This window comes from Macrotis lagotis, chromosome X (assembly GCF_037893015.1).
Source record: "Macrotis lagotis isolate mMagLag1 chromosome X, bilby.v1.9.chrom.fasta, whole genome shotgun sequence".
NCBI classification, from domain to species: Eukaryota; Metazoa; Chordata; class Mammalia; order Peramelemorphia; family Peramelidae; genus Macrotis; species Macrotis lagotis.
In genome coordinates this window covers 671,132,895-671,145,895 of record NC_133666.1, presented here as the reverse complement: position 1 = coordinate 671,145,895, position 13,001 = coordinate 671,132,895, and the positions used below count along the sequence as shown (strand labels likewise).

Sequence of the window (13,001 nt, the reverse complement as noted above, 5' to 3'; positions counted from 1 at the left end):
AGTCAGCCACACGTATAACTGGATTTTAAAACTATACCACATCCTGAAGATGGCCTAATATGGTATGGCAGCACAGGACACTGGGCTGGAAATCTGACCCCTTGTGTTCAAATTCAATTTCTCCTATAATCCTCAGCAAAACAGAGCTCCTCTCTCCATGGAAATCTGGTTTCCTTAGTTGTTAAAAGAAGGTTGAACTGCTTCTTTAAGCTCTTTTTTCCAATATCCTAAAATCTTGGGGTAATAGTAAATATATGCATTTGACATGTGTATTCCCACTTTGGTATCACTTATCCAGAAATCTCATTCCTTGATATCACTAAAATTTTTATCTAGAAGAAATGCACAAGGATTGTCTTTGCCCCACTCTGTTTTTAGAGCTCTCATGCTCAACACTCCTCTGAATCACTGGTTATTGGCTTTGTCCATATTTAGTAGGTGCCTATTTGTATATAGGTATACATTTTTTCTGCCATGGAAAGTAAGCTTCTGGAGTACACAAGACTTTTTTGTTTTTGTAACTTGTATCCCTGATTTGGCACACTGGAGGCACTTAATATGAGCTTATTGGATGAATAGATGAAGAAATACCCTGAAATTAAAAAAAAAAGTGTCAGTTTTCTATGAAATAGATTCTTTACATGTTCAACAAAAGAAAGGGATAAGAGGTAATGCTTTTTTTATTTTTATTCATTTTGAACTTAAATACAAAGAGACAAAAAAGAGAACTTTCATGTACACAGTACATCATAGAGGATTCAATATAAAACCAGACTTTACTTTAAAAAAAAAACTTTGTAATAAATACTACACATTGTTTTCAAAACTACCTTGCTTTTCTGTGCACCCTTCTAAGTTTTTCTTTTGTTCTTTGTTGTGTACTCTTCTTCAATCTTCCCTCCCCACCACACCCTAGAGAAGTATCCACAGAAATATCCATGTAGATGTGGATGTATAGCCATTCTATACATATTTCTCTTTATCAGTTTTTTTCTTTGGAAGTGGATAGCATTGTAGTGGATTTGAATATTTATGATACTCAAGATGAATTAATCATTCAAGGATGTTCTTAGAACAATATTTCTGTTACTATGTATGATGTCCTCTTGGTACTCCGTGTTTCACTTTTCATTATTTCATGCTATTCTTTCCATGTTTTTCCAAAATCAACCAGCTAGCTCATCATTTCTTATAGCACAGTAATATTCCATCACGATCACATACCACAACTTGTTTAGGCATTCCCCAATTGAAGGGCATCTATCATTTTAGCTAATTTAATAGATATAAGATGGTATCCTCAAAGTTGTTTTAATTTGCATTTCTCTAATCAATGAGTCAGCATTTTTAATGATTATATATATATAGTTTTGATTTCTTCATCAAAAGCTGTCTATATATAGTCTTTTATTATCAATTAGGGAATATCTCATAATCATAAATTTGACAGAGTTCTTTATATATTTGAGAAAAGAGACTTTGAGAAACTGTCTATAAATATTTCCCCCCAATTTTCTGCTTTCCTATTAATCTTGGCTACATTGGTTTTATTTGAACAAAACCTTTTAATTTAATATGAACGTATCCATTGAAAGTATCCATTTTACACCCCACAATTCTCTCTTGTTTATATATAAATTGCTTTCCTATCCTTAAGTCTGATAGGTAGTATGCACTATGTTCTCATTTTCTTGTGATATCTCTCTTTATATCTAGATCATATCCATTTTGAATTTGTCTTGGTAAATGTTTTAAGATATTGATCTGTGTCCAGTTTCTGCCAGGTTGCTTTCCAGTTTTCCCAACAAATTTAACTACATAACAAATTCTTATCTCAAAAAGTTGAATCTTTATATTTATCAGACACAAGGGTGCTACAGGGCAGCTAGGTGCTATATCCTATAGAGCACCAACTCTGGACTCAGGAGGATTTGAGTTCAAATCTGGACAAACATTTGACACTAGTTTACTAGCTGTGTGAACTTGGGCAAGCCAATGCAAACCACTTAACACTGATTGCCAGGGCCATCTCCAATCATCCTGATTCATATCTGACCACTGGACCCAGATGGCTGCAGAGAAGAAAGTGAGGTTGGTGACAGCATAGTTCCCCCTCAACTCAAACCCAATTCATATACATGTCCTCATATCACCTTCCTGATGTTATGGTCTTTTTCGAGAATGAAGAACAAAAACCAGAAACAATAACCATTTACTACTGCATATTGTATGTCTACTCTGTTCCATTGAACTACCTATTCCTTAGGGAGTACCAGATAATTTTGATTATTGCCTCATAATATAGTTTAAAATCTGGCATTGCTATAACTCCTTCCCTTACAATTCTTTCATTTTTTTCATGGGTGGATCACATTCTTTATGATAAGTCCATCACAAAAGTTACTTCCATATTTTTCCAACGTTGCCATTGCTGATCGCAACTCCCTCCTTTCTTATTTCTCCACTACCATGTACTATATTTTCTCTCTCCTTTCACTCTGACTCTGCTGTAGGGTCGCTGAGTGGCACAGCAGACAGATCCCTGGTCCTGGGGCCAAGAAGCCCTGAGCTCCCATACCACCCCTTAGGCCCAGAATCCACCTGACCCTATGGTCCTGGGCAGGCCATCCAATCCCAGCCCCTTGCAAGAAATAAAAAAGAAAATGTGTTATATCTGGCCACTCTCCCCGCATGGTCCATCCTCTCCTCCTTTATTCACATCCCCACCCCTTCCCCCTGCTCCCCCCTCCTTCTTACTCCAGATGCCTATACCCCATTGAGTATATTTGCTGTTTCCTCTCCTAGCCATCTCTGATGAGAGCAAAGGTTCCCTCATTCCCCCTTGCCTCCCTGCTTCCATATCATTGCAATAGCTCATTGTAATAAAAAAAAATCTTATTATGTGAAATATCTTGGACTATTCCCCCTCTCCTTTTTCTTTCTCCCATTCTATTTTCCTTTTTTTCTATTGACTCCATTTTTACACCATATTTTATCTTCGAATTCTGCTTTCTCCTGTGCTTCAACTATAAAAGCTCTCTCTACCTGCTCTATTAACTGAGATGGTTCATATGAATATTATCAGTATCATGTTTCTATACATGCAGTTCATCCTCATTAAGTCCCTCATATCCCCCCCCCCCTCCTCCAATCTCCATGCTTCACCTGAGTCCTGTATCTGAAGATCAAACCTGTTCAGCTCTGGCCATTCCAAAAGGAACCTTTGAAATTCCCCTGGTTCATTGAAAGTCCATCTTTTTCCCTGGAAGAGGACATTCAGCCTTGCTGGGTAGTTCATTCTTGGCTGCATTCTAAGCTCTTTTGCCTTCCGGTATATTGTATTCCAAGCCCTACGAGCTTCCAATGTAGTTGCTGCTAAGTCCTGTGTGATCCTGACTGCAGCTCCACGATATTTGAACTGTGTCCTTCTGGCTGCTTGTAATATTTTCTCTTTGACTTGGGAGTTCTGGAACTTGGCTATAATATTCCTAGGGGTTGGTTTTTTGGGATCTCTTTCTCTGGGGGATCGGTGGATTCTCTCCATTTCTATTTTGCCCTCTGCTTCTAGAATATCAGGACAATTTTCCTGTACTAGTTCTTTGAAAATGATGTCAAGGCTCTTTTCCTGATCATGACTTTCAGGTATTCCAATAATTTTTAAATTATCTTTCCTAAGTCTGTTTTCCATATCAGTTGTTTTTTCAATGAGATATTTCACATTTTCTTCTAATTTTTCATTTTTTTGGTTTTGAAGTATTGATTCCTGATTTCTGGTAAATTCACAAATCTCCCTGAATTCTATTCTTTGTCTGAAGGATTTGTTCTCCTCAGAGAGTTTTCTTATCTCTTTTTCCATCTGGCCAATTTTGCTTTTTAAAGCATTCTTCTCCTCAATAACTTATTGAACTGTTTTATCCATTTGACCTAAGCTGGTTTTTAGCATGCTATTTACTTCAGCATTTTTTTTGGATTTCCTTGACTAAGCTGCTGACTTCATTTTCATGTTTTTCCTGCATCTCTCTCCTTTCTTTTCCCAATTTTTCTTCCAACTCCCTCATTTGATTTTCAAAGTCTTTTTTGAGCTCTGTCATAGCCTGAGCCCAATTTCTGTTTTTTCTTAGAGTCTTTAGATGCAGGAGCTTGTGCTTCCTCATCTTCAGACTGAGTATTTTGATCCTTCTTGGGCTCATTTGCAAAATATTTCTCAATGGTCTTCCTCTTGTTTCTTTGCTTGCTCATTTTCCCAGCCTAAGCCTGTTTTTTGGGGGTGCTTCCTGAGCTTTTGGGACACTCCTACAAGGGTCTCAGTGTGTGAGGCTCTGTCCTCCCTCCTGGTCTGTGAATGACCATAAGCGCCCCCCTCTGCCATGGGGCCGAGGTGGGGGGGCCCTGTTGTTCTATGGGGGGGCCTAGACTGGGATCAGGATCTGAATGTGGTCAGAGCCCCAGAGTCCTGTTCCAGAGGCAGAGGACAGAGCTCAGCATTCTCTCTTTACTCCCCTCCCTCAGCTCAGTGGGCTCATGCCCTGGGGGCTCCTGCTTACTGGCTCTGCCTGCTTCTGTTTCCTGGTCTGGGCTGCAGAAAGACCAAACTGCTGGCTGTGTGCCCTGAGGGCTGGGCTCCATGTGCTCACTCTGGCAGAGGTCCCCCGCTGTTCTCCCACTTTGCCCCTGATGCTCCCCGGGGTGCAGCTCAGGAGACTCCCCCGCTGCTGTGAGCCAAGGCTCCCAGCACCCTGGGGCTGCCTCCGGGAGGCTGAAGTTCTTTCTCTCTGGCGGGCCACCCCTCCTGCGGGCCGCCCCTCCTACCCTGGGGATCAGAGCCTTTCTGCTCTTTTCCAGGTTACCTTGAGTAGGAGAACTACCTCACTGGATCCCTTTGTGGGTTCTGTCTCTTGATAGTTTAGTTAGAGTCCTTAGTTTATGAGTTTTTATCAGAGAGCTCCTAAGACTCTATCCCTTCATGTAGCCATCTTGGCTCCGCCCCTCTTTCATTTTTTCATTGAAATTCTTGACCTTTTTTCCTTCCAAATGAACTTTGTTAAATTGTTTTCCTAACTCAGTAAAATATTTTTGACAGTTTAATTGGGATGGCATTGAATAAACAAATTATTTAGGAAAAATTGTCATTTTCATTATATTGGCTTTGCCTACCCATGAACAACTAATATTTCTCCAATTATTTACATTTGACTTCATTTGTATAATGAGTGGTTTTTAGCTTTATGTAGTTCCTGGGTCTTTATAAGGCAGGTATACTCCCAGGCATTTTATATAACCTATAATTATTTTAAATTATTTCTTACTATCTCTTCCTGAAAGGTTTTGTGATATATAAAGAATGCTAATGACATGTGGGTTTGTTTTATATGGTATTACTTGCTGATATTATTGTTTCAACTAATTAAATCTTTAAGATATCACATCATCAGATCATCTATGAAAAGAGATTGCTTATTACCTTATTTCCCATTCTGATTCCTTCAATTTCTTTTTTCTCTTATTTCTATTGCTAACATTTCTAAAATAATATTTAATAATATTGGTGACATATACTGTAGTTTCCATTTATCTATTTTAATTAAATCTATGTTAACTGCAAGTTTGTCTGAGATCATGATTGCTAGCTTTTTTTTAATAGCAATTGAAGCTGATATAAATTCTACTCCAGCCCTTTATTTTAACTCTGTATATATCTCTCATTTTTATTGTGTTTCTTGCAAACAACATAATATCAATTATTTTCAATCCATTCTGCTATCTATTTTCCTTTTATTAATTAGTTCATCCCATTCACATTCAAAGTTATAACTTTTGGTTGAATATTTCCCTCCATCTTATTTTCCCCTCTCTATTTATCCTTTTCATTTTATCCCTCCTCAAACATTTAATTTAATCCTACCTACAACTCTAATGCCTGTTTATTCTCTCATCCTCATACCCTTTTGAAAGAATCCTTCCCCTGCCTACCCTTCTAACAGTTCCTCCCTTATCCTCTCCCCTAACCTACTAATTCTTAATCTACATACTCTTCTAAAAATTCCTCCTTTATCCTGTCTCCTCACCTTATTTCTTTAAAAATTTATGACTTCTATACTCTTCTAGATATATACATATATATATGCATATATATATAGTTCCCTCTTTAACACAGATCTGATAAGAATAAGGTTCTGGCACTACCAGCCCTCCATTCCCACCTATTTCCACTGTGTTGATTTCTTCCTTCCTCACCTCACTTGTATGAAATAATTGCTTCTTTTTGCCTCCCACTACCCTATCACCTCATCATACTTAGCTCAGCCTAAATCTTTCTTTCAAACTACCCAAGAAATGATGACAGCCTTAAGAGTCCTGATAAAATCTTCACATTTAAGAAGTAAATAGTTTGATACCATTGTGCCCCTTATAATTGGTTTTTAATGTTTATCTTATGTTTCTCCTGGATCTTATGTGTTGATTTTTCATTGAGTTCTGATCTTTTTTGTCACAAATATATGAAAGTTTCATTAATTGTCCATTTTTTCTGTTCAGGATTATTCATTTCATCCTTCCATATTACAACATTCCTCATCAAGTTTTCAATATATTGTGGTTCAGCAAAAGAAATAAAATGGGAATCGGGGGGGGGGGTGGTGTTTGTGGAATTGTAGATGACAAGAGGTTGGCAGACAACACAGAGTCTATGACCAAATACTTAACCCATTAAGGTACAGTAAACATCCCATAAAAGAAAAAAGTAAAATCAGACTTCTCTGGTAGTAAGGGAAGGCCAAAACAATTTAGGCAGATTTTCCAGATGGGGTGGGGGGAGGAGGGGAAATATACTCCTAATAATAATATTTGTCCTTCATTTGTGAAGAAGACAGCAACATCAGGGAGGTGATGCCATGACAACCACATGAATTGGATTTAGTTAGGGAGTTCTGTGCTAAGTCACCAGACTCACTTTTTCCTCTAGAACCATCTAGGTCCAGTGGCCAGATTTGAATCAGGATAATTAGAGATGGTCCTGGATGTGAGGCAATCAGGGTTAAGTGACTTGCCCAAAGTCACACTGCTAGTATGGAGCAAGTGTCTGAGGCTGAATTCGAATTCCTATCCTCCCCCCAACTCCAAGGTCAGTGCTCTATCCACTGTACCATCTAGCTGCCCCATGTATTTCTAACACCTACAATGTAGAAGGGATAATTGTATTTAATTTTGCTGGGGAACTTATTATTGGTTGCAATCCCAGATCTTTTGCTTTTTAAACTTTAGTTTTCCAAGAGGTATAGTCTTTTAATATAGAAGCTGCTAGGTTTTGTGTGATTCTAATTGTAGCTCTACAATATTTACATTTTTTTTTTCTTGTGGCTTATAATACTTTCTCCTTAACCTAGGAGCTTTGAAATTTGGCTATGACTGGGATCTCTTTCAAGTGGATTGGTGGATTTTTTTTTAATTTCTGCTTTACCTTTTTGTTCTAGAACTTCAGGGCAATTTTTCTTAATATTTTCTTATAATATTGTCCAAGATTCTTTTTTTGATTATAACTTTCAGGTAATACAACAATTCTTATATTGGCTCTCCTTGATCTTGTTCTCCAGATCAGTTGTTTTCTGATGAGGTGTTTCACATTCTCTTTTTTTTTTCATTCTTTTGATGTTGTTTAATTATTTCTTGGTATGTTATAATATCATTAGCTTCCCCTTGCCTAATTCTAGTTTTCAAGGAATTATTTTCTTCCTTAAGTTTTGGGAACTCTTTTTTCTAGGCAGTTATCCATTTTTATAATTGTCTTGATTTTCTTGTATTGTTTTTATTTTTTTCCTAATTTTTCCTCTATCTCTCTTATTTGATTTTTAACTCTTCCAAGAACTCTTTTGATGTATCTCTTAGAGTAGGAATAGTTTATTTTTAAAACTTCACTATCTTCCTCTGAATATACCTCATAGTAACTGTCTACGGTTGGATTCTTTCTTCTTCTTTGCTTACACATTTTTATTTTATTTTATTTTTAATAGCTTATTATTGTAATCAGGTTCTAGTCCCAAGGTATGGAGAAGGTGCCTTAGATCTTGGGTCCTTGTGACTGTTATTTTCTGAATTCTATCTGGGGACCCAATCTTGGATATCCTTCTCTATCCTTAAACCATGACTCAGGCCGTAACTCTGCTGTCCTATTAATGTTCTTGCTCCCTACAGTCCTTCCTGGGATTGCAAAGTTCAGCTCAATATCCTGAACTGAAAGCAGGGACTCCAAGTGCTCACAGCTATCAAGGTTTCTCCTTGCTATCACACTCACCAGTCTTGTACTTGCTGCAGCAGGGACTGCTCTGGTTAGCACAGCTGGTCATAGTATCTCATGGCAGGAGAGGATCCTTCCATATTATCTTACTTAGCTGTCCAACACCCACACTGTTCAAGGTAAAATTTCCTGTTGATTTAATGAGTCTGCCTGGTGGTACTTGCTCTTCACTCAGGCCAAACCTCCACCCCTGGAGGTCAGGTCTTTTCTGGGGTTGTCTTCATTTGTCTTAGGAGGATAATTACTTTACCTCAACTTTTGTTTATTTCTGCTTCTTCTCTACATTCCATCTGAGTCAATATGCTGTCTTTTTAAGGGAAGAAATTTGGAGAACTGAAAGTTCTCTGACTCACTTCACCATCTTTCCAGAAGTTATTCATTTATAATGATTGACGCTATTAGCTGGAAAATTTGATTCACAGAATCACAGAATTTGAGAATAAAAGCAAACTCGGTAGCCATTTAATCCAATCCATATCTCACCCACTTCAACCAACAGAAAACTCAGATACTATGAAATTAAGCATTTCTCCCAAAACCATTGGCAAATGTGATAAAAGATCTACTTACTTAAAGCCAGAGTCATGTTGTTAAAAAGTCTCAAATAAGAGATATGTTATATTAGAAAATTTATCCCCATTAGGCTATTCTTGGCATTCTGTATAAAATCACATAGATGGAGTAACTTAAAAATAGTTTCCACTGACGAGTTGAGGAATTCTACAATTCTACAATTACTTTAAGTTATCATTCTCAAGTAGTATTCTTTAAATTCTCTTTCTTTTATGTCTCTAAGCTATTTACTATAACCTTAAAAACTGTAGCAGACTTATAAACTGTAGGTTATAAACTTTTAATCTGGAGCTAAAGTCTTTTCAGTATCTGAGAATGAAAAATGGAGAGGCAGAGGCAGAGAGACAGAGAACCAGACAGAGAGATTGAGAGAGCTATTTACCTTGATTGAACCTTCAGTATATTAGGACACATATTCCTTGCAAAAACAGCTTGCAAAGGTTCAGATTCTTGGAAAGACAGATAATGAGTTTTTATAATACCTACAAAAGAACAGAATAATAATTTAGCATTTTGAAGTTCCAAATGAATGATACAAAATTCACTAACAGGGAGTACTCAAATGAGAACTAGACATAACACAGAATAATATGCAATCTAGTATCTGGTGCCTAGTAAATATTTACTATTAAATAAACATTTATTTATGACAAAATGACTTCTAAGGTATCTTCTAACTCTATGATCCTTTGAATGAACAGAAGTATTGGGCAGAGAAAGTTGGACAAGCTGTTATTATACTCACTGAGAGCTTAAAAAGATATTCAAAGACCCTAAGAAAGGGCTCCAACCTTCTAGCCAGATCAAAGTGCTCTAATCAGCCCACACAAAAGGATAAGAGCAAAAATTACATGGGAGTAAGACTCAAATTTGGGCTATGATCTGCACCAGGGGAAGGAATAACTCTACACTGATGAAGTCTCAGATTCATCAGCTTCAAAGTACAGGATAAAATTTTAAATTCCAAAATAAAATCAATCTTAAGAGGCAGCAAGGCATAGTGAATAAAGAACTGGCATCATAGTCAATAACAATTGAGGTTAATTACTGCTTCTGAAATACATACACATACATACATATGCACATACACATTATCTATATAGCTATACACATACTTCTAATGCAGCTAGTATATACATAAACATATGTATATGTTATATGTGTAGGAGGTTAGTGTTCAGAGAGGACTAGTACCTCTGACGTGAGGGCTTGCTGGGCCCTTTTCAGAGCTTCTAATCTACCTTTGGTATCCACTTTATCCAAGTATCACCTGTGGCTCCAAGAAGTGTAACATGGGAAAGTCTTTGACAGGATAGCAGAAAAAAGGCAGGGACTCATCTGAACTCTTCCAAATTTCCCTCCAAAAAAATTAAAATATGGCCTCAAAACCAATTCTGCAGCAACAGAACTAACAAAAAATGGAATGAAACAATTTTCCAGCCCAAGATAACTTAGAAGAAAGGCAGGAAAGGTAGGTCATGCTGGTGTGATAATGGAGCACAGTTCAGCACAGGGAATACCTAGGCAAGGCAAATAAGCAGCAGGCCTTGAGAACAATTGAATCAGCAGCAGCAATTTCTAGTGTTCTCAACCCACAGATAGTACAGGTGTGGGATAAATGATCCAAAGATTACATGGGTCCCTTTGTTGGTACAGGTGCAGGACTCTGTTATATGGACAATCTGTGGATCCAGATCCAAGTCCTGGGACATAGTACCAGAGCAAGGAGGAGTCTGTGGCAAAGAAGAACACACCATAACTTGTGATTGCATGGAAACAGGGACCCTGGTCATAGTTCTAGGGAAGAAAAGAGTAAAAGCTCATAGAACAGAACACAGGCCAGAAGTATAGCAAACACACCTCTCCTCAGATCATACCACGCTGCAAGAACTGAAAACTTACAGAACCCCTGAAAATAGCTGTACCAAAAAACCTAAAGCTTGGGACATTGCCCTCCTCTACCCTGTGGCAAAGCCCAACTTTAACATTAAGTCAAAAAATCAAGAAATAGATTGGAAAAATGAGCAAACAACAATGACAAAAATAATCTACCATAGAAAGTTACCATAGTGACAGGAATGATCAAAACACAAACTCAGAAGACAACAAAGTTAAAACTGCTACATCCAAAACTTCAAAGAAGAATGTGAATTGGTTTTACACCCAAAAAGAATTCTTAGAAGGGTGCAAAAAGTATTTTAAAAATCAAATAGGACAGGGGTGACTAAGTGGCACAATGGATAGAGTACCGACCCTGGAGTCAGGAGAATCTGAGTTCAAATCTGGCCACAGACACTCAATAATTACCTAGCTGTGTGGCCTTGGGAAAGCCACTTAACTCCATTGCCTTGCAAAAGAAGACCTAAAAGAAAATCAAATAAGACAGAAGAAGGAAAAAATGGGTAAAGAAATGAGAGTATTCCAAGAAAATTATGAAAAAAAGAGTCAGAAGATTGGTAAAGGAGACACAAAACAATACTGAAGAAAATAACACTTTTAACAACAGAATAGACCAAATGGTAAAAGGGAAATAAAATCCACTGAAGAGAAGAACTCCTTAAAAAGTAGAATTGGGGAAGAACTTCCAGCCAAGATGGCAGAGAGAAGACAGGCACAGTTCTAAAATCTCCTGATCTTTCCCCATATGAAACAAACCTCTTAACAGAAATCCAATCAACAAAGCCCAGAAAGAAAAGCCAGGAGAAAGAACATCTACCTCAGGATTTGTCTTCCATAGTTGTGGGTCAAGAGAGAAGGCCTCAATCAAGGTCACAGACACTCCAGAGAAAACAACCAGCACTCCCTACTGGCCAGCTGGAGAAATTACACTCAGTGAGTAAAGCCTCTAAGGATCCCAATACCAAACCTCTGTGAACCAGCCCCTCCCCAACTCAAGGTCTTAGCAAAATGAAGAAAGGTCAGTGGAAAGGTGGATCCATATAAAAATTCTTGGAAGGAAAAGACCCTAACTCAGAGAGAACAGGAACCTCTGAGGAGAATATGATCTGCTCTCCAGCACAGAAAGACTTCCTTGAAGAAATAAGGAAGGAGTTTAAAAATCAACTGGAAAATTTGGGAAACGAAACCCAAGAGAAGATTAACACCTTGCAACAAGTAAAGAAATCACTGGAAAATACAACTGGACAAATACAAAATGAGAATAATTCTCTCAGATCCTCAACTGGGCAAATACAAAAAGAAAATAATTCTCTCAAAAACCTCAACTGGTAAATGGAAAGCTCTTTCAAAAACAGAATTGACCAATTGGAAAAGTAGTTGCAAAAAGTAAATGAAGAAAACTCATCTCTAAAAAAAAAATGTAGTCTGCTGAAACTAATGACTTCATGAGACAGCAAGAGCCTGTTAAACAAAACCAAAAAATGGAAAAAAATAGAAGAAAATGTAAAACACCTCATCAGCAAAACCACTGACCTCGAGAATAGATCGAGGAAGGACAACCTGAGAATTATTGGACTTCCTGAAAACATTGAAGAGAAAAAAAAGCCTGGGCTTAATACTACAGGATCTAGTGAAGGAAAATTGTACTGATATATGGAACCAGAGGGCAAAATAGTTACCAAAAGAATACATCGATCCCCTCTGTTAAGATATCCTAAAATGAAAACAACAAGGAATGCTGTGGCCAAATTCCAAAACTATCAGACAAAAGAGAAAATCCTGTAGGCAGCAAGAAAGAAACAGTTTAAATATCAGGGATCCACAGTAAGGATTATGCAGGACCAGGCTGCATCAACATTAAGGGATCTAGGGGGCTGGAACAAGATATTCTGAGGAACAAGGAAGCTTGAAATGCAGTCAAGAATCCACTATCCCACAAAGCTGAGCCTTCTTTTTCAGGGGAAAAGATGGACATTTAACAAAATGGAAGAATTACAAAAATTCCTGATGAAAAGACCAGAGCTAAATAGAAAATCTGGACATCAAACAGGAGTTTCAAGAGACACATGAAAAGGTTAAAAAAAGGGAGTAAAGAGAAAAACTGCTATCCAATAAGATGAAACTGGCTATATCCCAGCATGGGAAAAAGACTCTCATAACTCTTGAGAATTGTAATTCTAACAGAGAGAATACACCTAGCCAGAAGTGATTGACACTCGTGACTTATCCATGAGACTGA

The 13,001-nt window shown here is 37.6% G+C and overlaps 1 protein-coding gene across 2 annotated transcripts in view; it reads right to left on the bottom strand.

Annotated features, from left to right (window-relative positions):
• The window catches only part of RAD9B (RAD9 checkpoint clamp component B), a 57,390-nt gene that overhangs the window by 30,725 nt on the left and 13,664 nt on the right, over positions 1–13,001 (bottom strand). For both annotated transcript variants that reach the window (XR_012472268.1, XM_074205639.1), the window contains exon 5: positions 9,246–9,345. Coding sequence is in view for 1 of the 2 variants with exons in the window: in XM_074205639.1 (XP_074061740.1) it covers positions 9,246–9,345 (100 nt within the window). In the remaining variant the exon portion in view is untranslated. The remainder of the gene's footprint in view (positions 1–9,245; positions 9,346–13,001) is intronic.